Genomic DNA, 24,566 nt, shown 5'->3' with positions numbered 1-24,566 from the left:
TCGTTTTTTTTTTTGTCTTCTCTTTTTTCTATTCAACTTAGCCTTCTGGCTATAAAACCTTAGGATAAAAGCAGTTTGAAAGTTGGGTGAATGAGGCGTGTTTTATTGATTTTAATTCACAGTAGAACGTTCTTCCTGTCACTATCGCAATTTATATAGAATAGGCAGAGGAGGACTATGAAACAAGGATACTCTGTGTTTGGAGAGAATCGACATGGACACCAACCAACAACGTTCGTTACACAATCTCGATGGAAATTAAATACTCTGGCATCTCAGTTTTAACGGCCGTTAACTTAGATGAGGAAGAAGATTGATGGTATCCCTAATCGCTTAATCAACACAGCGGTAGAATATTGAGCTTGTTGTAACGGATTTTAAACTGAGATATATATCTATCAATTGTTTTTTTGTGTATGTGTGTGAATAAATGGCTTTATGTTATATAAAAGAATTATCAAGGATCAGAGTATCCTGATGGCTATATGCACATTCGAGAATTTATTTACCCCTCCTTTTGAAATAGAAAAAGTAGAAACAAATGTTCTCAGCAGGTACGTTAGCATTATTTCTACTTAATTTAACATATTTAAGCAATTAATTTTAATAATCGTTTTGAATCTATCATTAAGTTTTGTAGGATAACCTCCCCTCGAAATTGGGGTAAAAATAAAAAATGATGTCGACAAAGTCATTGATTAATCCTTGACACACCCAACTACGAAAAACGCACCGAAAAATAAAACAATATTTCAATTTTGTTGTTGTTGTTTTTTTTTTTTTGTATATGGCTGCCATACCCCCAATCATAAATCAAATTTTTATGTCCGGTGGCGGCGCTTCCCTGTCCATAACCTTGTCAGCAATCTATCATGACGATACTTCAAACAAAATATACAAAATATGCCTTTCATTAAACTCTCAGAGCATATTTTTATTTTGGGTATTTTTATATTTTTTTGTTATTTGCTTAACGAGGCTTATTATCGATAAGGTCGGGCGTTAGTCGGAAACTCCCAAGAGACTTGACAGCCATTAAAAACAGACAACAACAAAATAAGAACGAAAACTGATGAATAATTTAAATGAATTATTAGCTTGATTATTTATATGGAGTGTGACACATTTCGAGTTATATTTTCATTATGACATCAGTTCAGATATGATTTTCGGGGTTTATAGATCAATATTTTTATGGTAGAAGGAGGTGGATTGGTGTTTTGTTGATGTAAGACTGTTTAATGATCTAAGAATTAATAATTCATTTTTATATAGAAGAATTCAGTAGTAAAATGGAGACTTAATCATAATTAATGACAGTGATTTACAATTCTTAATGTGGAAAGGATTCTAGTGGATTGATAAGAACTTGTCATTAACACAGAAACCCTTTGTTCTTAAGAGGTTTTGTGTATTAATGAGGTGCATTAATGAAATCTGTTGTTAAAAGAAGTTCTCTTTGGATTCTGTTAAAAAATAATTTAAAAAAAACCAAGTTTGAACGACGAATTCGTTTCAAGTTTATATCTAATTTATGTTTAATAGAATGTCAAAGAACAGTAATGAAAGTGTGAAGCGGTTGGGAAATAACAAGGATTAAAATGCATTTATATCAAATAGTAACCCGAGTAAAAATGGAATTCCTACGCACTACCACTGCACCACGTCCACACCATTATCAGAAATTTCTTTTGCGACGCACCACCGCTGCACCACGTCCGTACCATGACCAAACATTTCTAAGCCATCGCACTACCGCTGCACCACGTCCGCACCATTTTTAAAATTTTTAAACCACCGCACCACCGTTGCACCAAGTTCGCACCACTTCATTTTGAAAAAATGAAAAATATGAAAAAAAAAAATTCGCTGCACCAACACTGCACAACGACTGCACCACATCCGTACCATTTCATTTTGAATTAAAAATTCGGTGCACCACTGCCGCACCACGTCTGCACCATGATGAAAAATTCTATTCTCGTACTTATACAAATGTTTAAGTTATCTTTAAAGTTATTTTGACTTAAGCAACAAATTGCCAGTTCGTACAAACATGACTTGGTGGTCGAGTGGTTAAGGCGTTGAATCTCCTTCTCGTTGGTAGTTTTTTTTTTAATTTTCAATAATCCCAATTTATGTATCATGGTGCAGCGAATTTTTCATACAAAATGAAATGGTGCGGACGTGGTGTAGTCGTGGTGTGGCGGTGGTGCAGCTGTGGTGCGGCGTTCAAGATTTTTAATTTTTTTTACTATTACTATTCAATTTCTATTTTTACTCGGGAACTCGATTTATTTTTATACAATTGAAAGTGAATAGCAATAAGTGTAAAATAGCGTTGAAAAGAATTCGTCGTTTAGTTAGAAATCAACGAGAAAATCCTCCAAATATGTAGTTAATTTTCTTTATACTACAACCATCTAACATAAAACGCCTGCAGTATTTTTCTTTCTTGACTTTTAGCTTAAAATATAAAAGCACATATTTAATATTGAATATTTTTTATAAAAATTTTCCCACACAAGAAGAAAAATGTTTAAGCTATTTTGTATAATTCTTCAAACTTCAAAGGAAATACTTATTTACAAGAAGTACTTATTTAAAAGCTTAGACCTTCTTTCAAAGTAAAACCCTTTTTTTCTGTTATAAACACTCAACCCAATTACGGTTGCTTACGCTCTGAATATTAAGATGTTGTACTGAGAGAAAAACATTACCATCCTCTATCCTCATAAAAAACATCGAAACAAAATCCATATAAGTACCTTCCAAAAAAAAAGAACTCCTGTTTTTGAAGTAAGGATAGTTTCTAGATTATAAAGAAAATTGTTATTTTTTTATATCTACTTATACCCACTAATGTTATGTAGTCCCTAAAATAACAAAAAAAAAAAAACCAAAACCCTCTAAGTTCCTTCCTCTTTATTATTTTTTTTTTTTGTTCATAGTTGTTTTCCTTATCGGTTAAAGCTTCCTTAAAAAGATACAACATGTCTAAGCATTCATAGTATGTATGTTGTGTAGTTTACTATCCGTTAAACCTTAAATAGTTTTAATGAAGGTTTATCTTTGCCACACGAAGCCACATAGAAAGTATTATGGTTCTTCCTTTTTAGTGTAACAAAGTTCCGCCTCATGATTTTTCCATTTTCTGCCCTTCTTCTTTCGGTTTTTATAAGGATGTTGTACACACGACGACGACTACATGCATTATACATGTACAAAATAGATACTTAGCATTTACATCTTTTTACCACCATCCGTTTCATGCCCTGAATCCATCTATCCACCATGAAAAAAAAACTACTAGCAGCCTTCTTCTTCCTTTCGACAGAATCTCTCATTTTGCTTCCAGCATAAGGACTCTATACACTTTGGTTTGATTGATCAATAAAATAAAAAAAAAAGTCTTTTTAACCAAAAAGCCAAAGCCAAACAACTATATAATAGGTAGCCATCGTCTAATAATAATGAAATAATTCCGCAAGTAGAGGTTTTGATCTGAGAGAGAGAGATTGTATGGCAGAAAGTCAATTTATTAAATCTTCCGTAAAAAGGGGAATAAAAGTGGAAGTAGAGTATAAATATCCTGAGATAAACTACTGTAACCGATGCATTTGAGAGATTAGGTTAGGATCTATAAAAACGTTGGACCAGTTTTTATATTATTTTTTACTTTTCATCTAACGGAAGTTGGTATGGATTAAGAGCTAAATGGACGGAGGACACGATAAAACACTTAACCAATTTATTTTCAATAATTTACGGCATGGTTTTTGTCTCAATTGAATTCTATTGAAATTTGTATGAAGAACGAAGAATTTATCAAAAAAGACGTCATTCATTATGCCTCTTTGGGGTATAGAGCTGAAGTAATTTTGTCGGCCAATGTATGGGTAATAAAATCAAATTAATTTCAATTATTATCACTAAAATATTTTTTTGCTCAATATAGTATAATTTTTCTCTAGAAAAAAAGTTACGTATACGCCACAGTGAACTTTTTTTAGTTTAGCTTTAACCCTAGTTTACCGCACGCAAAATAATGCAATAACCAAACTTGGGGGTTCGCGCGAACCCCAAAGCTTTTATGCACCTCTAATTGTTCATTATCAACAATTTGATGCATTGTCTCCTTCTGTTATTGATTAAGGTGACAGTTGCGGTGTCTTTTTATGATAACACGTATATATAACAGGTATATTTTTGCCAAAATATACCTAATAAAAATTGTTGAAAATAGTCCATTTAAAGTCTTGGGGTTCGCATGAACCCCAAGTTTGGTTTGTGACTTTTTTTCAGAAAAAAATTCCAGAAAATTATATAAAACCGCTTTTATGGAAAAAAGACAAAAAACGTAAACAAAAATGAATTTCGTTCACTGAGTTTTCATCCCAGGTCGAAAAAACGATTTAGAAAAAAGTTAAGCATGCGTTGGGGTTCGCACGAACCCCAAGTTTGGTTTCTGACTTTTTTTTCAGAAAAAAATTCCAAAAAATAATATAGAACCGCTTTTATGGAAAAAAGACAAAAAACGTAAACAAAAATGAATTTCGTTCACTGAGTTTTCATCCCAAGTCGAAAAAACGATTTAGAAAAAAGTTATAACCATTTAAACATGCGTTGGGGTTCGCACGAACCCCAATTTGTAAACTAGGGTTAAAAAGAGATACATATAACATTTCTACCGCTGACAAAGTTTGAGTTTTGTTATAGTTTTCGTCTTTTACAAACCTATGAGCTGCTTAAAACTCGAGACCTCTTTAAAATTTCTAAAAATTCATAGAACTTTTATTTTTTACTGAAATAGGTACTTTTTTGCTAATAACAGTATTTTTAGAATGTATAATACATGCCTACAATGCTTTTAAGTTAATGAGGTATTATTTAAACAAGAGGGCGGAGAGGACTTCTTTACTTTATGAACCTTTTGTCAAATGAATAAATAAGTATTGTCTTTGTTTCAAGTGCTGCAAATATAAAATAGTAACATTCAAGTGCTATATAAACTTAACATGAACTATTTAAGATTCCTCAGAAATTCTATGATAAGGTAATATTTTCATTTCATTTACATAAGTAAATGTATGTCATTTGTATTCAAAACTCAAGAGAAAAGTTGAATAATAGAACATTTGTTAAAACAATTAAGTAAATACCTTATTTTCGAAAGTAAAAATTTATTATATTTGACAAAGCATGAGTAGATTTGTTAGGGGATAAATACTTCATATTTGTATTCAAGTTTCAGTTTGCTTTATGTTAATAAATAAGTATAGTTGAAGTTTGAACTTTTATGAAAAGCAAAAAAGGGAATCTTAAACTTTCGTTGTCAATATTAATATTTCTTTAAATATTTATGTACTTTTATGTACTTTTGAATTATAGAAGTTGTCCAAAAACGAATGGTAGAAAAATAAAACTCACGAATTTGCTTTTCGGGTGCAAGTTGCTAAAGTTTTTAGGACAGTTTTTTAGAGCAGTTTTTTAAAAAACAAATTTTTCATAAATCATTTTTTGGAAAAAAGTTTTAAAATAGAATTGGTATGCCATTTTGTAGAAATCACTGATCAACATCTAAAACCAAAATTTCAATTTGATTTTTCAAAAAAAAATGTTCAAAATTTTTTAAAAATCCAAAAATGTATTTTTCAAAATTTAATTTTAGGCTTATATTAAAATCATACAAATGCTTTTTTACAAAAAGTTTCGTGGAAATGAAATCAGTAGTTTCGGAGAAAATCGGATTAAAAAAAAAACCGTTTTATGGCAGGTACCGTCAATAATTTTTTTCAAAAAAAGTTTTTTTATATAAAGATGGAGCTTGCCTCAAAACTAACATTTGAATTTTTTTAACAAAATCGTTGCAGTCGTTTTTGAGATATTTTAACTTTACTAATATCGGCATTATGATCAAGTTTTCATTAAAAACTTTTTTTTTTGAGAAATTTTTCAAAAAACTTAAAGACATGCTTAGAGAATACTTTCGCTTTTTTCACTTTAAATAAACAAAATTAGTAGATACCTACACGAATTTTTCAGTTATAAATATTATAATTTCCATTTATATTTTAACATTTTTCAAATAAAAAAAAAAATTTAAGAAATTATTAAAACATACGAGAAAAAACAAAATTTCCAAAAAATTCATCAACCCATTCCCCAAAATGAGTTTATATGCCTTATTTCACCTAATCCAGTTAATAACACAAGGTGCTTTTTGGTATTTCTAAACTTAATTCAAAACATCCTTCAAACTTATTCAATACAAATATGTAAACGGTTAACCTATCAAAAGGCGTCTCCGTCTGAGAAGTTTTCAAATACATCAAATGATGGTAAAGAGGTTTCCTACTCTTACCATACCAACCTTTGTTGGCTTAAAAGTTAACAAAGTTTCAGCGAAAAAAAAAAAAATAAAAATTGTATGGTTCGTTGAGCGAAACGTTAAAAAGAAAGAAAATAAAACAAAACTTTGGAGGATTTTGTTAAACCCATTTTTCCTGTGGGAACCATAGGTTCCGGTTGAGAGTTTTTTTTTTATTTTGTTTTCTCAATTTTGCATGTGTCTTTTTTTTTTCAAACAACGTAAACACACATAACACAGGCATAAAGTTAAAAGTTAAATAAATCCTTCAAAAAAGCTAAAGGACTTTTTCAACAATGAGAAATTTAAGAAAATTATTCGCATAACAAACCAGCAAAACAGCTAACAATGAATTAAAATAAATGAAACAAGAAAACCTTAAAAATTCAGTCAAAACTTTCTTTTAAAGTGCTCAGAGCATGACATAAAACATAGAACAAAAAAAAAAAAAATATTGCAAGGAGCCTTAAGTAGTGTTGTAAATTAAAAAAGGACTCAACAACAATTGCAAAGACTGAAATTTGTATATTTCCTTTTTATTAGTCTTCTGTTTTACTTATTGCATAGTTTGCATTTAGTTTTTTCTTTAAAAAAAAAGAAACAAGTAAAAAAGGACAATAAGGATTTCTTGCGCATTACTTTTGATGCATTTTGATTTTTTTTTTTTTTCAAAGACTCGATTATGACTTTTATAATTTCAAAAATCAATATACCTAGGTAAAACAAACATACATAAATCCTTTCATATTTTTAATACATGACCAAAATATTTCAATTTAAACTCATAAGTTAATTGTTTTGTTTGAGTAACTCCCCAGTGGAGAATTAGTCCAAAATGTATTATGTATTTTAATTGCATGTCAAGAGCAGCATAAAATACAAGCATTTTGATGTCCAGTCGTTTGAGTTAAAGAGTGAGAAGGAGATTTCAAAAAGAAGCCATGACAATACCTGAGGGAAAAATATGTCCGAGATATAAAAATATGAAAATATAAAATTCCCTGTGAAAACTGACAGCTCACATGAATACCCCCAAAACACTCTGTCTCTTTGGTGCAAGACAGCTGCGACATACCTCATCAATTTGAATAAACTCTCGATAAAATTTCAATTTTATTGAATGCGAAAAAAATGTATGAATGTGTGTATTTATATTAGGGTGTGTCAAAGTGGTCAACTATGAAATTTTTTAAATGTAAATAGCTTTTAAAAGTTGCATTGCTTATATTTAATGTTTTAAATCAAGTTATTTCATCAACTAGTTTTGGAAAAATTAATCCGCAAACTCAAAATTAAAAAAAAAAAAAAAAAAACAAACAAAAAAATTGAAATTTTTTTTTTTTTTATTTTAAGTTAAGAACTTTTATTTTTAATTATCTGTAATGTTATTAATTTAAAGTCAAAATCTGAAAAACAGATGATTTTTGAACAAATACTTTTGAAGATATTAACAAATACCTACATACCTAGAAAACAAAAAGTAATTCTTTATAAAACCATTTTTCTTATCGATTAACAAAAAATGAAAAAATTTCAAAACCAAGTTAAAAACAGGTTTATTAAAAAAAATGAAAAAGACTTTCGACAAAGTAGTATAATGAGTAGAAGAAATATTTTTCGACAACATGGCTTACACCAATAACACTGGTCAACAAAATTTGACTTTTTTTTTGCCACAAGAACCAAAATATACTTTTCTAGTATTTTGTGGAGTGCTGAATCCGAATCTGAAGTCAGAAAAATTTGATTGGCCTCCGTTTTTGAAATATTACCGTTATAAAATGCTAAAAAACGTCATTTTGGCTGTTTTCGAGGTTCTGTTTTTATGTGGGGTAATTCATTATAAACAAATTTGTAACGGTTATTATAAGAACTGATATTCTACTTTCAAAAACTGTTTAAATTTTCCCGATATCTCTTTTATTGCTCGAGATATCTTAAGTTTCAGTTAATAAGCCAAAGAGAAACTAAACTTAATTTAAAGATTAAGACACTGGTCACAGAATTTTTGCCACAAGAACCAAAATATACTTTTCTGAAGGTTTTTGGGTTGCTGAGCTCGAATCTGCAATCAGAAAAATTCTGTTAGCCTCCGTTCTTGAAATATAACCGTTATAAAAAAAACCTTTATTTTGCGTTTTATAACGGTAATATTTCAACAACTAAGGCTAATAAAATTTTTCTGATTGCGGATTCGAGCTCAGCAACCCAAAAACCTTCAGAAAAGTATATTTTGGTTCTTGTGGCAAAAAAAGTTTAATTTGTTTGGCCAGTGTTGTTTCTGATTCAAAGACCGCTATTTAAATTTTAAATATCTCGGGCAGTAAAAGAGGTATCGGAAACATTTAAAAATTTTTGGAAAGAATAAAATCAGTTCTTATAGCCACCGTTACAAATTTATTCATAATGTATTACCCCACATCAAAACATAACCTTGAAAGCAGCCAAAATGACGTTTTTTGACATTTTCTAACGATAATATTTAAAAAACGGAGGCCAATAACAATTTTCTGACTTCAGATTCGAGCACATCAAAAACTACTAGAAAAGTATATTTTGGTTGTTGTGGCAAAAACCTTGTTGACCAGTGTAATAAGTTTATAAAAAAAATACGGATTTTTTTCTTATTCGCTAGATTTCGAAATATGATTTTCTGAACATTTTTTTTTTGCGTTTTTTCGGGTGGATTTTTTATTTTTCAGAATTTTTTAAAGTATTCCATAAAATTTGAAACTTGCATGCCTAATAGATATTAAAAATATGAATGCATGTGCAAAAAGCTAGGTTTTCAAAATGATATTTGAGCGAAAAACAGGAAAAAGATACCTTTTGCCCAACATTTTTTGACCGTTTTCATCAGTTTTTTTTATTAATATCTTTTTTATTTCGATAGATACATAAATGAAATTTATACAGTAAATAGATAAAATGCAGGACTATATTTTAACAGAAAATTTCAAACATTTTCACATTCAAAGTTCAGAGATATCGGTAAAAAAATTAAATTAAGTTTTTTATTCTATTACAAACGTTTTGATTGAGCCAAAGACAAACGATTTAATAATTTTTTTTTTACCTACCCTAATATAACTTTAATTTCAGCCATACAAAAGTGACACACCCTAATGTATATGTCCCCATCTGGGAAAATAAAAAAGAAATAACAAAAAAACTCACCCTCTTAGTTAGATATCAAAGATACATTTGTCCTTTCGTTGTCCGTTGTGCTCGTCTCAAAATTACTACATCCCGTCGTATTGTCCGAACTCATAAACGGTGTCTCACAAAATCTCATCTCCACCGTCTGCTCATCGCCCGAATCCACCTCATTATCCTCCTTCAAAGGATCATCATTCAACAAAATGTCAACTCCTTTCTTATCACGTTTACCCCCACCACCCGTCATCGCAGCCTGCCCATTCCCATAAGTTGCCTCACGTGGTATAATAATATCCTTCTTCTTCGCACATTTATCTTCCGTCAGCATTAAATTGTTATCCCCATTATCCATCTCCGTGTCGTTGTTGTGATGCAGCCTGGGACCGCAAGTGTTGCGGTCGGAGCGATTGTAAGTGCGTGTTATATTGATAATGTTGTTGTTGGAAGGATTGAAGCACGGCAAAACGTGCTTGAACTCCTTGCGGAAATTCTCATTCAGCCAGGCATACAAAAACGGATTGTAGCAAGTCGACGACATGGCAATTGAGTGCGCGACAAAGAAGAACAGCGTGTAAAACCGCCACTCGTTGGATTTTTCATAAAAATCGTCCAAAATATTCACCACATTGATTGGCAGCCAGGACAAACCGAACACGGCCACCATTGCGATTAACATCCGGTTTGTCCGTTTTTTTCGATCCCGGTCGGCCTCTTCCCGACGCGAGCTTTTACTCCCGGGCTTAGCCCTAGCTCGAGCATTCAGTTTCACCGACACCCAAATGTAGCAGATTGATATGATGAAGAAGGGAAGCACAAACTGCAGAATGGTCGTGACCGATCCGAAAACCTTGCGGTACTGTTCCGATGGCCAATTCTCTTCGCAATACGTTGGCACCACTGACGACGAAGACGAAGTTGTATTTTCAAAGGCAAACGTCCACGCAGACAGCGGATATCGACTGGAACTGTGTGGAACAGTAGAATTGTCCGTGACTGGTCGCAGCGTCGTTGGCGCTGGATTAGTTTCTTCCGCTACCACTTTCATATACATGCCGTAAGGCAGGGTTGCCAACAATGATATCACCCAGATGCTGACAATAATCGCGATGCAGGTGGACAGCTTCATCCTCGGATGGAAAGGATAGATGATCACGAAATACCTATCGATTGCAATTGAGGTGAGCGTCAATGTGGATATGTATATGCTGCATCCTTGCGCAAAGGACACTAGGTGACAAAGCGTCTTACCAAACGCCCAACGGCCCATGAACGTGTAGAGTGGGGTAAATGGAACAGCTAACACACACAAAAGGATATCGGAGAGGGCCAAGTTGGTTATGAAAATATTTGTCACAGTTTGCATTGCCCGATTACGAAGGACTACATAGCACACAAGTACATTGCCAAAGACTCCCAGGACGAACACCGTCGAGTAGAGAATGCAGAAGAATATCTGCACCAGCTCGTATTTGATGACATCCGGGGAGTCCGCTGACCGTGCCGCCATAAGTGTGTCGTTCTGTCCACCAGCGATTGTTGTCGACCAAAGGGAGGAAGATGAAGAAGGCGTTGTTGTCGTTGTCGCTGAGAATGTGGGCAGGAAGGAAGATGTATAGTGAGTGTTTGTTGTCATGGTTCTGGCTGCTGCCGCTGCTATCGTCGTCGTGGCGGTTGTGAGGAGCGATGGAGGCATTGTGTTGTTGTATTCATAACTGAAGCTCTTGTTGTTGAAGGCATCTGTTGCATTCATACTGGCAATTGCAATCTGCACCAAGTATTTCGACGTAGATGGATTCTGCATTCTTCTATGTTTCCATGGTTTCACAAGTTTGTATATGCTTCGTGGACAATGTGAATGGAAGAGATTTCCTTTTTTTAATTCTTGGAAGTTGTCGTCTTTTGCCAAGAAATTATGGATTCATATCGAAGGGTGTGGCTTTGATTCAAAAAGGAAACTGGCAACAACACCATTTGTACCTGAAAAAGAAAAAAAACGTCAAGTCAATTAATTAAAGATGCAGAAATGAAAGATAAATAAACCACCATTGATGATAATGGTGTAAAGGATATGCGAATAACAAGGATTTTTTTTAATTTTGTGTGTTTTTTGTAAAAAAAAAAAAGGAGAAGTTGGATGCGATTTGTTTTCAAGGTTTCAAAGCCAAATGTGTTGGCCAAATAGAATACCGCACAATTTCGCAATTTTAATTAGATTTCGCTGTGTTTGAATGCGGTGGCAGTGGCAGAGAATTCTTTTGAATGAAACTCACAGGAAAGTCATTAAAGTTTTGTGCGCTGTCAGTTACCAGAAACAAATCAAATCTATAGCAAATTTGTTGGCAACATCTCGCGCATTTTGGTAAAACAGGATAAATAGGATTTCCTTTCGAGGACAGTTTGAAAATGTTCTTCGAATAATAGAGAGGTAGATAGATATCGTCTTTGTTTACTTACACAAAATGTCGAAAGAGCATCCTGATTAATTTACAACTTTTGTTTGTTATTTAATTGATGAGGTTTGCGTTTAGTTTCATTTTGAATATAAAGAAGTAAAAGAAGGAAGGAAAAGGATTGTAATTAATTGGATTTGAGGATAGGTATATACTTTTACCCGGATAGCTTCTACTCTTTACCTACTCTTGTACTATGTGCTTCAAAAATGAAATTTCGATCAATTGTAATTTGAAAGTTTGTGAGGTATTTTTTCAAGGATTTTGTAATTACAAATTTCTTCAACGCAAACCAAATAGACAGAGTTAATGAATAGGTAGAAAGACTGTGAGTAAAAGTTCGCGAAAGTAATTTTGAAAAGTATCTATTGTTGCTTTGCTAAGAGGTATTTGATGTTAAAATTATTTTTTTTTGGTCTATTAACACTTGCGTTATTTTGGTGGAAGTAGGATGTTGAAAAATTGGGTGTTATGCTTCTTTAAAAGAGTTGTTGAAAAGATTAAATAATATTAGTCATTTGGTAACATTTTGATGACCCTGAACTTTGCAGACAATTTAACTGCTGGTCTTCGAACTTCTGCCACTGCCGTAAAACTCAACTGATTTTCAAAAACTTAACGTCAATCGCTTCGTCTGAATGAATACTCGATACGCCATTTTTTAGTTTTTTTTTTTCTTTACCGTTTTTACGAAGTTTTGGCCAAAAGAGTCAGAAATTCCCAAAAAAATGTCGTCTAAAACTTCAGACCTCTGCCACTGCCGTAAAACTCAATTGTTTTTCAAAAACTTAACGGCAATCGCTTCGTCTCACCACATACTCGATACGCCATTTTTTATTTTTTTTGTATTTACCGGTTTTACGAAGTTTTGGCCAAAAGAGTGAAAATGCTCAAAAAAAATGTCGTCTAAAACTTCAGACCTATGTCACTGGAGTAATACTCAATTGTTTTTCAAAAACTTAACAGCAATCGCTTCGTCTCAACAAATACTCGATACGCCATTTTTTAGTTTTTTTTTTTTTTACTAACGGCTTATAAATCGATGAACCATGGCAGCACCCACGAAAAAGTGACGCTATTTTGCCCCGTTCCACCTGAAATTTTTAGCAGTGCGGCAAAAATTTCAATTAATAATAAAATTATTATAAAAATAAACTATTTGGAGATACAAAAATTTTCTATAGCTTATTTGAAAAATAATAACCTTAAATTGAATAATGCTGAAGGACTTTTAAAATTCCATCATTTAATAGGGTAAATAGGGGTAAAACAAAATTGCTAAAAAGTGGCTATTTTCTAAACGCGACGTTGAAGAAAATTGAATTTTGATTTAATTGATAGATACATTTATTATTAGGTTGACAATGGTTTTGAAAAAATTCTACAACATTTCAAAACCAAGTTATAAATGGTTTTCTAAAACTAAAACATGACAAAGTAGTGATTATAGGTAGGGGACATTTTTTTTTTGACAACTTGAAAAATAATATTAAAAAAAATGAAAAAAAAAGATTAGGGGTCTATTATGGATCATCATATAAAAGGGAAAATAACAAGCTTTTACGTGATATAAAATTTATTATAGGTTGTCATAGTAAAAAATCGATTTAAGAGTTTAAGAAGATAAAAAAGATTGATTTTTTTCTTTTTTTTTTATGAAAACTGATTGGGTTAAAAAAATTCTAGCTCTTACTGTAGATTTCGTAAAGGTATTGTCGATACAAATATTTTAAGCTAAATCAATAAGCTTTCAGATGATATACAATTTATTATAGGTTAACATAAAAAAAAAATTGATTTTTTCATGAAAAATTATAGTTTTCAATTAATTTATTTGTATACCATTTACGCATTGTAAAAATTTAAGTATCACTTTATTTTTTCGAAATATGTAAAATATGTAAATATTTAAGGTCTATCTTTATCTTAAGTAGGTACTTTACTATAAGATCTATTATCTTATACATTTTTTCAGATATTATTAAATTATTAATTTATATCAAATATTGTCAATGAATGCAAAATAAATTGAGTTGAAACTGAAATGGTAATTCGAATAGAATGAAAGTAGTTATTATTTTTGAGAATTCGAAAGTTTAAAATTGCTTTAAAAAATAATATTTCATCAAACAAAAAGAAAGAAGCTTATGGAATTTTAAATTTTCATTTGTATCTTCTTTGCACTGATTAACAACAATACCTTATTTTCTACCCTCATTTTCTTTCAAATTTTATTTCCTTTCACTCATATATTTCATTATATCATTCTAATTTTGTTCCTTTCTAAAAAAAAACTCTTCACTGATTCATTTTTTTTTTTTATTTGGAGGAAGTGCGAATGTGAAATTGCAATTATTAGGTTTCTTACAAAATATTTCACACATTCATCTTCATTCACACATTCTTCATTTCTTACCTTAATAATCCCCATTTCAAAACTCATCCTTATACATTTCAATCAAAAAAAAATCTTCTCAAACTTTTTAATAAGTGCCTTGTATCTATAGAAATATTATGTTGGAGCAAAATTATTCTCATCACACTCTTCCCTTTGTTCAAGACACACAAAATGTTAATCAAAAACATTTTTATAACCAACGTAACGTAACCTAATTCAACTTCCAGTTAGTTAAGATGAAATGCAAAATGGAGGAGGTTTGTGAGGTGGTATGTTTTCCAAGAAGTGAGTCGTTCCTTTTTTATTCATTAAGGAGTCCTCTACTACCTGTTAGGTTACTTGTAAGAATTTGATCATAATTTTGTGAATCCGTCTTCAAGGAGATTCGAAATCCTCAAGAATAATAAAATTTCCTGTTCCCTCTGTTATATTATAATTCTGGCCTCTATTTTGATGAAGCTAAAATTATTACAAAGAAAGGGGATTTCTTCATTTCAATGTTTTTGAGAGAGAAACCCAAGAAATAAATTATATGGTTGTTATTCAAAATTCATAAATTTTACGGATAACAACTTGTTTAATTATAATAAGTTTGACTTTGTATACGAAAGAAATTGGATAGTGTCAATCAGATGATGATAAAAGTTTCAAAACTTTTTCTTTTTTTTTCCAAAAAACAAAACAAGAAAAATATGTTTCAACTTTTATTCTGAAAGTAAATATCATGTTATTTTAGCTAGCTAACTAAAGCCAACCTCTATCAAACTAAATCAACTTAGTTAGATTAAGTTTATTTGGTTTTATGATGCCAGTTGTTGTTTGTGTTAAGTGTTTTGAGCTTGAGTGCTTTTGTCGGTTTAATTTTTATGTAATACCACTTCAGGATATAACGATAAAAAGAAAAAGTGTATACAAACAAAGTCGCGGCCTTCTGAAAGAGCAAAAGCAATAAATTATACCCACAGCGAGACAGCAAAGAAAACTTGAAATGGGAGGACGAACGGACAAAGCTTCTAGACAATCAGCATGCGGTCACTAATTAAGGATATAATGCAATTATTTTTTTTTGTTATGCTTGCTTTTCTATTGTTGTTCAGAGAGAAATGGTCAAATAACAAAAAAAAAGGTACCCATTTTAACCCCAAAGCTTAGGAGATGTTATGTTCTATTCAAAAAAAAGGAAAGGAAGAAAAAAAGGATTCACTCTTTATTTCATCTTTTTTTTATCATTTTATCTTTGTCCAGTGTGATATGGTCTAATGGTGGGATTGGGTGCATTGCCCTTAGTGTTATTTTTTCTTGTTAAGCAATGTCGTCTCCCTTCATCACACTGCCAGTGACGGACTGGACTAAAAGTCCATAATAAGCATAATCTTGGGGCGTTTTCCCTTCTCAAGGGATTTTACTTTTTCTACCCAAAATTGCTTGTCTGGCTTTAAATCTAATTTAGAAAAGTCTCCTTTTAACTATGATGTCAAAAAGGCAAAAAGCATTTCCAGTTGGAAGAAAATGGTCTTCCGTCGAAAAAAAAGGTGTGTTGGGTCAACGAGTTGATGAAAGCTAGAGGCTTTTGACCTTTGTAGAAGTGATAGGCACACATTTTCAAGTGTTTCAACGGTTTGTTAAAGACTTTTAAAAAATCATGACTTGATAACCTTCTAATGTAGGCGCACTTTATTTCATCGATAGAAGGCTTTGGTATTTTTATATTTAATTGCTTTCTTATTAATTTTTAATCAAACGCATAGACGAGGTCTTGACCGTCTGATAAAAATTATAAACGGATGAGACGAAAGGTTTTAAATATTTTCAAAATACATTAACTTCTTGGTTACTTTTCATTAAAGTTATTTTGCGAAAATTTTTGCATTTTGCTGATGATCTGATTCATATTTACTATAAAAACAGGGTCAATTAATAAGTAGGTACACTCAGAGAAAAAATAACTTTTTTAATGGTTGAAACCGAGATAACTAGATTCATTATTGACTATTTAAATAGTCAAATAGTATTAGTAAGACTGACTATTTAATAGTTAATTTGGAGAATACGACATACGAGTACTTCGATTGACTATTAAAATAGTCTTGAAGGTTTTGAATGAATAACAACAATTTTTGTGTGTTACCACCAAGTTCATGGGCTGGAGTTATAGCTATTTCACGGGGACCAACCCGATCATTATAGTCACAAATAAATATTTTTTTAACTATTTTAATAGTTATCCCGATATTAAATATTTTTTTCTCTGAGTGTATTAAAACTCTGGCAATTGTGTGTGAGAGCCTTATTGGACTTCAGCTTAAGTTCTATTTCTGTCACTTCACAATTGTTGAACGATTGGTCACTGTCTTAGTTGAAAGGCGTAATGTACTTATTAGGGGTATTTTGTTATTATAATACAACGACAAAATTATTTTTCAAAATCGATTTGGGGCTCTAATAAGATGCTCCTTTTCTCTTTCCAGGTTTTTTTTAACCTTCTGCTATAACTCTCGAAACAGATTTCGTCTGTCCATTTCTGTTTGGGAAACTCATAGACAGTAGTTCTATTTCTTCAAAAAAGTTGCGCTAGAATAGGGTTTCACATAAGTTTAATTGCCAGCAAAAGTCATCCACCCCGGGATTTCATTGTAGTGGCTATTTAGAACTCTTCACATCAAAAACAGGGTTTTTTTTCCAATTTTTATAACTTTTGAGGACAAGGCTTGGAGCAACAAATTCAAGGTTTGAACAATAAATTGACATAAAACTAACAGCAAATTACTGTATACAAAGATTTTGAAAATGTCGTTTAATGGTTACTATCTTTTTGAACCTCCCAAAATCTGCACTGGAAGCTTAGCAGAGCTATCGTTCAGTTTAATTTTGTTCAAAAGATTTCTTATGCAGAAAAGTAAAGGTAGTGACATAGATCTATATGCTATACCCTTATAATTTTCTCACAATTTTCTATAGCACCGGTACAATTGTTCAGTGTTTTATTTTGTGGAAAATAACATATTGTTCAACAAATAGCTAATGATATAATAGTCAATAGATATGAAAACTTTCCAAAAAAAATGATGGTAATGCCATCCAGGTGCAATTGGCGGTATTGGCAGTTTTTCCAAAGTCTAAATCAATGTTTGATTCTTATATAATGCAATTTTTACTTGCGATATAGGTACTATAGGGCAAGTTTAGGATTCGTAAAAAAAATCGAACTCGAGATAACAATTTTACATGACATTACGATGATGGAGAATGCCAAAAAAGTGGGTCCGGCAATTCTGTCTGTCTGTCTGTCTGTCTGTCTGTCTGTCTGTCTGTCTGTCTGTCTGTCTGTCTGTCTGTCTGTCTGTCTTTCTGTCTGTCTGTCTGTCTGTCTGTCTGTCTGTCTGTCTGTCTGTCTGTCTGTCTGTCTGTCTGTCTGTCTGTCTGTGTGTCTGTCTCTATCTGGAGCTGCAGCCTAAACGAGTGAAGTGATTTTCTTCAAACTTGGTAGTTAGCAGTTTTTGGTGATTCCCTAGAGGGGAAATTGAAATTTTTGTTTTATGACCAAAACTAACGGTACCTGCCATATAACGGAAATAGAAAAGGTAATTTTTTTCAAAAACGGCTCTAACGATTTTGATTAAAATTTTTGTGTGTAGTACTACACATAAGGGCCAACTTTTTAAATAAAAAAATATTTTTTGTACCGTTATTAACGGTAGCTGTCATAGAACGGTTTTTTTTTTTCGTTTCTGAATATCTCGTACAAAATTAACCCGATTTAAATGAAAATTTTTATACAAAAGTGTGTAAGTAAAGATAATATTAAAATTTTAGAAAATTTTCAAAAAACGCATTTTTGGTTTTTTAAAAAATATTTCAAAATTTTTTTTTGAAAAATCAATTTTTTGAAAACGGATCAATGAAAAATTTTGAAATTTAGTTTTTATGTGTAAATTAATTATTTCTTCAAAATGGCATACCAACTTTTTTTTGAAAAATGTTAAAAAAATTTTATATATAAAAAATTATTTTTTTAAAAAACGGCTCCTACAATTTTCAAAATTTTTTTTCTAAAAATACCTTTTTATACGAGAAATAAAATGGCATATTTGTTTTTTTTTTTTTAAGATATTTTAAAACGGAGTTTAATTAATTATAAAAACAAATTTAATTTTTTTATACTACTTATGAAATTTTAAATTTCTTGAATAAAAAGCTTTAACATTATTGTTACTTTAAGCATAAGAGCAAGTACGTGCGACCCCAGTCGTGCAATTTATTTGATTTAACTCGAAAACCAAGTGCAAGCGTAACTTTGAAATGACTCAAAGACACTTTTCATAGCAAATTAAATTTTCTGTCAAGTTAAGATGGTTAAAAAATTTTTTAAATTATTTTTGACTAAAATTCCAACCTAAAAAAAGTTACAAAATTGAGGATTTTAATTTTTTTTACTAAATCAGGGGGCATTTTGTGTTTGAAGCCGGTTTTCGAGTTAAATCAAAAAAACTTAAAACGGACCAGTGTTGCCGTTTTCTCAAAAATGCACCAATGGATTTAGTAGCACTTTTGGCTGGAGTATTCTCTTATGCCACGGAATCATAATCAGAAATAAAAACTCTTGAACGAATTTGTTCATTTCAAAAGGGTCTATTCAATAGACTATTAAGACTGTTCTATACATTTAAAGTAAAAGTCACTCACCCCTATTACGATTATCAACTATCAATTGATAGTTAATAAAAAATAAATTTTGATCTCTAATTATCTAATTTCCAAAAAAAATTGAAAACAAAGAATGATGCCAACTGTTATTATTTGAAATGTTATTGTAATTAAATATAATTCCAATAAAAAAATGACCAGTTTTCCACCAAATTAGATTTTAAAACACCAAATTTCAGTATTAATCAACTATCAATTGATAGTTGACAATCGTAATAAGGGTGACTGTAAGATTTAATACCTTTTCGGTGTTGTTTCTAATTTTTCTGTTGGTAGTTTTGGTAAGATTTCTATAAGCATTTGGGATAAAATTCGTCTTCGATTGTTAGTGGGGAAAAGAGCAAGTTTTCCAAAATATTCGAAAGTATTAAAGTGTAAATTCACTTAAATTCAACCCAGCAAAGTTACAATATAACTAGTTTTAAATTGTAACGTCCTGCTATTTCTGAAAGTCCCCCTGTTTCTTAATCTTACAGGCCCTTAGACACCCTAATCCTTCACTGCCAATTCTCTATAGAGATTTCATAAAGCTTTGATATATGTACAAGACAAAGCTTTGAATGGTATCTAAATTATGCAGGCAAACAGTTCTGCCCAGAGATACCCAAAGGAGATGGGAAACTTTCGTACGTTTTACCCCCCAAAACCCATTTGTTTATTTCGTGTTGTTGTAATCTCTTTTGTATTCGTGAATAAATGTGAAAAACACACATAGTGTAGCCACGGTGTTTTTCCGCACACCTAAGCAAAAATGTCAATTTTTCACGCATACTTCGCCAAAAATGTATATTTTTTCACGCATACTTATCCAAAAATGTCTAAAGCAGCTTGTAGGCAAACCGCGTATGACGTCAGAAGTTTCTCATCTCTTTTGGGTATCTCTGGTTCTGCCCATTCATTTGCTACTCTTTTTTTCTCCTTTTTCGTTGTTCATCCTTTCTGACATTTTATATACATATAACAGAGTGAATGATAAAGTTTTTCATTCTTTTCATGTTTTTTACTGTTGTTTTTTATTCCACTCTATTTTTTGTTTTTTGTATAATTTGCATGAAATCTGAATTTCAATTGTTTTAGTAACTAAGAAACGATTTGTGCTGCTGCTTCTGTGTTAGATAAAAGATACATTTAAAAGGTAGAAATGAAAAATGTTAGATATTTCTGTAATGGATCGTATATTGGATTTGTCTGGCTGGTTTTGTATTAGTGCGGGTTGGTTTGGGTATCTCTATCTGTTGGATATCCTTTTTTGCAAATGACTTGGAACTAAATTGAAAGTATGGTGTTGAATAGCCACCATCATCATTTCCATCCAGTAAACTTGATGAACAGGAAGGGAATTCATTCTGACTTTCGAGTGACGGGATAAAAGAAGAAAAACCAAATCAAGTGGGAGTAAGGTATCCAGTAAATATTTGAAATACTATGAAAAAAAAAGAAGATTTGTGTATTTGTACAAACTTTTGAAATATTGAAAATATGATGTTTAATTGAATTTGAAAAGGAATTCAAATTATACCATTCAGCGAGGATATTTCTGTATAAATTTTGTCCGTCCCTCTCCCAAGAGGAAGATAAAGTAAACAGTTTATTTAGGAATTTGGTTTGGATTTCATAGTAAATCATCTTTTGGCAAAAAAAACAACCTACCACCAAGACAACAACGTCAATGATAAATATTTCAATATGTCTGTGAGGCCGTTCAACTTATAAATTCCAAAATATATACATTTTTCTGTCCAAAGAGCATATAATACCTACAAAATATCTTCCTAAAAATATAAGATATCTTTTCCGTTCCCAGGATGAAAATATATATATTTTATCCATTTTTATCTTTTTATCCACAAGGACATCACTAAGAATAACATTTTATTTATTTTTCAAACAAAAAAGAAAAATATTTGTTTCTTTATCCTTATTAGAAGAATAAGACATAATTCAAGATCGGGAGCATTTTCTAGGATAAGAGAGACTATGATTGCTTATATTGACAGCGAAAAAAAAATGAAGGAAGACTACAAATAAAAGGGTCAGCAGTATTTTGTATTCTTGGAATATGAATTATCTATTTGTGTTGTGTTTTTATATTCAATTCACTGAAGTATGAAAAACCTTGAATTTGCAATTGAGAAATAATTTCCACAAACAAAAACCTTCGACTTTCGATGTTTCCTTCAACAAATAATACAAAATAACGAAATGATAAAGAAACATAATTAATTTGGGTAGAGGTATTTACAATAAATTAGAACACGCATGATTCAAGAATTACTTTTCAAATGACTGCATTTTGGAAAATTGAATGAGCATAATCGAATAAAAGCAAACAGACATGAGCAGAATTAGAAAGCAAGGCTGCAATCGAAAAAGATTGGAATACCTTTTTTGAATGTTTGAAAAGCCTTGAAGCATTACTAATATGTATTTTATTATATTGTTTAGATAACTAAAATATGGTAACGATAATAAAATGTTTGTAAATTTATGGAAAAATGTAAATTTACTTAAAAAAAAAAATATTTTCAACATAATGTGTAAATTAAATGAAATTGATTTACATAAGTTTAATCCCTATCCCTAGAGTGTGCCTAATTAGAAACCGAATAATTTTTTGAATCCTATCATAATTTACAAGAAAAAGCTGAAGAATACCTTTTTTTATTTTTATTTGTTTATTCTTTAATCCCATAGTTATAAAAACAAAACCAATCAAAATATATTGTTTTTAACAATAAAACTCAGTCTAAAACATCATTAAATTTTTTTTTGTTTTTAATACGTAAATTGTTTTGATTTAAAATATCTCGATGTCGTTTTTTTGGTGCAAAATCTATATAGAGAAATTAAAAAACACACATAGTTTTGCAATAATTTATTTTTTTTTTATTCACATTTGGCGCAATAATAATGTGGGTGACTGTAACTATGTCTGTTAAATGTCAGAAAGCGAGCAAAAGTTCAGTCTGGTTGAACTTTTGCTCGCTTTCTTACGTTTCCTTACGTTTGTCAAAAAAAGCGTACGTAAGAAAAGCGTCATTGTGTGAGGATACACAGATTTCCTATAGTTGAACTTTTCGCAGTTGTCAAAATCGACGGCAAAGCGTGATTGTGTTTCAGCTTTTAAGTTTTTACAATGCGTAAAAGCTATAAAAATAGTTTATTGAAACCATAATTTTTCATGAAAAAAGTGAAAAAATCAAAAAAAGCAAGAAAATCAATCTTCTCTTTTTCAATTATACTTTAAAGTCCATTTTTTTATATGACAAACTAAAATAAATTTTATATCATCTGAAAGCTTATTATTTTACCTTTTATTAGACGCTTTAATCATATTTCTACGATGTCTACAAAAAAAGTTAAAATTTTTTAAAGCCAACCATGTCGAAATTTCAAACTGAGATTACGGTATAGTTTTTTAATTTAACATTGTGTAGCTTGTAGTAAATGTACCGTTATGTGTGATATATTAAATGAAAGGAAATATTATCAGCTTGCTCATTAAAGTTAAATTAAATTTTTATCTGCTATGCATCAAAAGAAAGAACGTGTTGAAAAATAAAACTTTATTTTACCGTTATCTCAAAATTGTGAGTACGAAATTGATTCAAGATGCACAAATAAATTCCTGAATATTATCTATTTACAGTATAAATTTCATTTATTTATCTGATGAAGAAAAAACGATAAAAATTAAAAACGGTTAACAACGGTAAAAAAAAAAACTTCGGACAAAAAACTTTTCTTACCCGTTATTCGGTCAAAAACCATTCTAAAATATCAATTTCTTGAGCATGCATGCGTAATGCCATAAGCTATATGCTCTATAAGATTTTTTTTAAAGCTACGAAATATTGCTAAAAATAAAAACCCACTCAAACGTACCCTAAAAAAGTAGGTGATTTTAAAAAATTCATATTTCAAAACGCAGAGACTAAAACAAAAATCCGTAATAGACCCCTAATCTAATTTTTTTTTATTATCTTTCGAATGGAATTTTTTAAATTACAAAAAAAAAATACCTACCACTTTACAAAGGTCTATCGCATGTTTTAGTTTTAAAAACCATTTATAACTTGGTTTTGAAATTTTTTAGAATTTTTTCAACACGTCAGCCTTACGATAAATTTATCCATCAACTAAAAAAATCAAATTTCTACAACTTCGCGTTTAAAAAATAGCCTTTAATTTGCAATTTTGTTTTACCCCTATTTGCCCTATAAAAAGATGAAATTTTTAAAAATCTTTCATATGAATTCAGCTTTAGGTTATTATCTTTTTAATGAGCCATAGAAAATTTTTGTATCCCCAATACATAGTTTATTTTTAATATTTTTATTAAAATTTTTGCAGCACTGCTAAAAATTTCAGGCGGAACGTCAATTTTTCGTGGATGCTGCCATGGTTTATCGATTTATTGGTGAATATATTACGAAAGCTTTATTAGAATGAGCAAATCAAATTTATGAGGTTTTGAAAAAAGAAAAATGAACATGATATATCTGAATTATTTTCCGAAACGTAAATATGTTTTTTGTAAACTCTTGTGGCAAAAGAAAAAACCATAAATCCTCACAACCAATAATTTCATTGCCATTCCCATTATGCCTTTTAAAAACTCATTTATGTGTTTATATTCCATTTCCATTTGCATCCAAACCAAAACAAGAGTCTCCATGAATTCGCATAAAAATGTGTCTTTCCCAGCAGCTAATTTCTGCCTGAGCATCTCATTAAAATGATAAATAGTTTGGAATTCTCAAGAGAAGCTCCTTATATTCGCATTCTATATTTATTCCGGTAAACAAAACAAACAAACGCAAAGAGAATCATGTGTCTTTTATGGCCGTATATTACACACTCGTACTTCCTCATACAGATCCTGATGGGTTCTCCAAATATTATTATTGTCCTTTCTTAGTGATGTGATGGGTGTCCACAATGTGACTTGATATGAAAATATACGACTGTCGCCACGTTTTCGAAATTAAGAAACTCTACCTATATAAAAAAAAGGAGCCAGGTTGAGATGAAGAATTTGGAGATGGGATAAAGCCACTATGGGGAGTAGATATTGTGTAAGGACTTTCACAAGGGATCACACACACATATCCACTTCCATTCAGTTTGAGTGGATTCTGTCGCCAAGAGACACCTGACGGTGAGATTATTAAGTGCTATAGTTCAACGGAGTCGTTATTTTCTTTTCTTTTTTGCTTTTTTTTCTTCTCATGGATTGTTAGCTGGAAAAATAGGGAAAAAATGAAGAAAAAGAATTGTAGGGAAAAATGTCCTCCCAAAAAAAAAAAATCTACAAGACATTTTCACAAAAATTCTATATAAAACGTATATAACCTTGTTGTCCTATTTGTAGAGACTATGAAAAGTGCGAAGAGTGTCTGGATGCAAACTGAAACACGTTTACAAGAAGAACTAAAGGGAAAAATTCAAGATTCTTAAGGACGAGCACAAGCATCTCACAACA

General features: G+C 30.9%; 1 protein-coding gene across 3 annotated transcripts in view; it reads right to left on the bottom strand.

Moving 5' to 3' along the window:
- LOC129917664 (prolactin-releasing peptide receptor) overlaps nt 1-24,566 on the bottom strand; it is a 123,169-nt gene that overhangs the window by 21,838 nt on the left and 76,765 nt on the right. For all 3 annotated transcript variants that reach the window (XM_055997705.1, XM_055997704.1, XM_055997703.1), the window contains one exon: nt 9,548-11,506. In XM_055997705.1, coding sequence (XP_055853680.1) covers nt 9,552-11,330 — 1,779 coding nt within the window. In that variant the 5' untranslated portion in view covers nt 11,331-11,506 and the 3' untranslated portion in view covers nt 9,548-9,551. The remainder of the gene's footprint in view (nt 1-9,547; nt 11,507-24,566) is intronic.

The sequence above is a fragment of the Episyrphus balteatus genome, chromosome 4, assembly GCF_945859705.1.
Source record: "Episyrphus balteatus chromosome 4, idEpiBalt1.1, whole genome shotgun sequence".
Classification (NCBI taxonomy): Eukaryota; Metazoa; Arthropoda; class Insecta; order Diptera; family Syrphidae; genus Episyrphus; species Episyrphus balteatus.
This window is presented reverse-complemented; position numbering and strand designations above follow the sequence as displayed.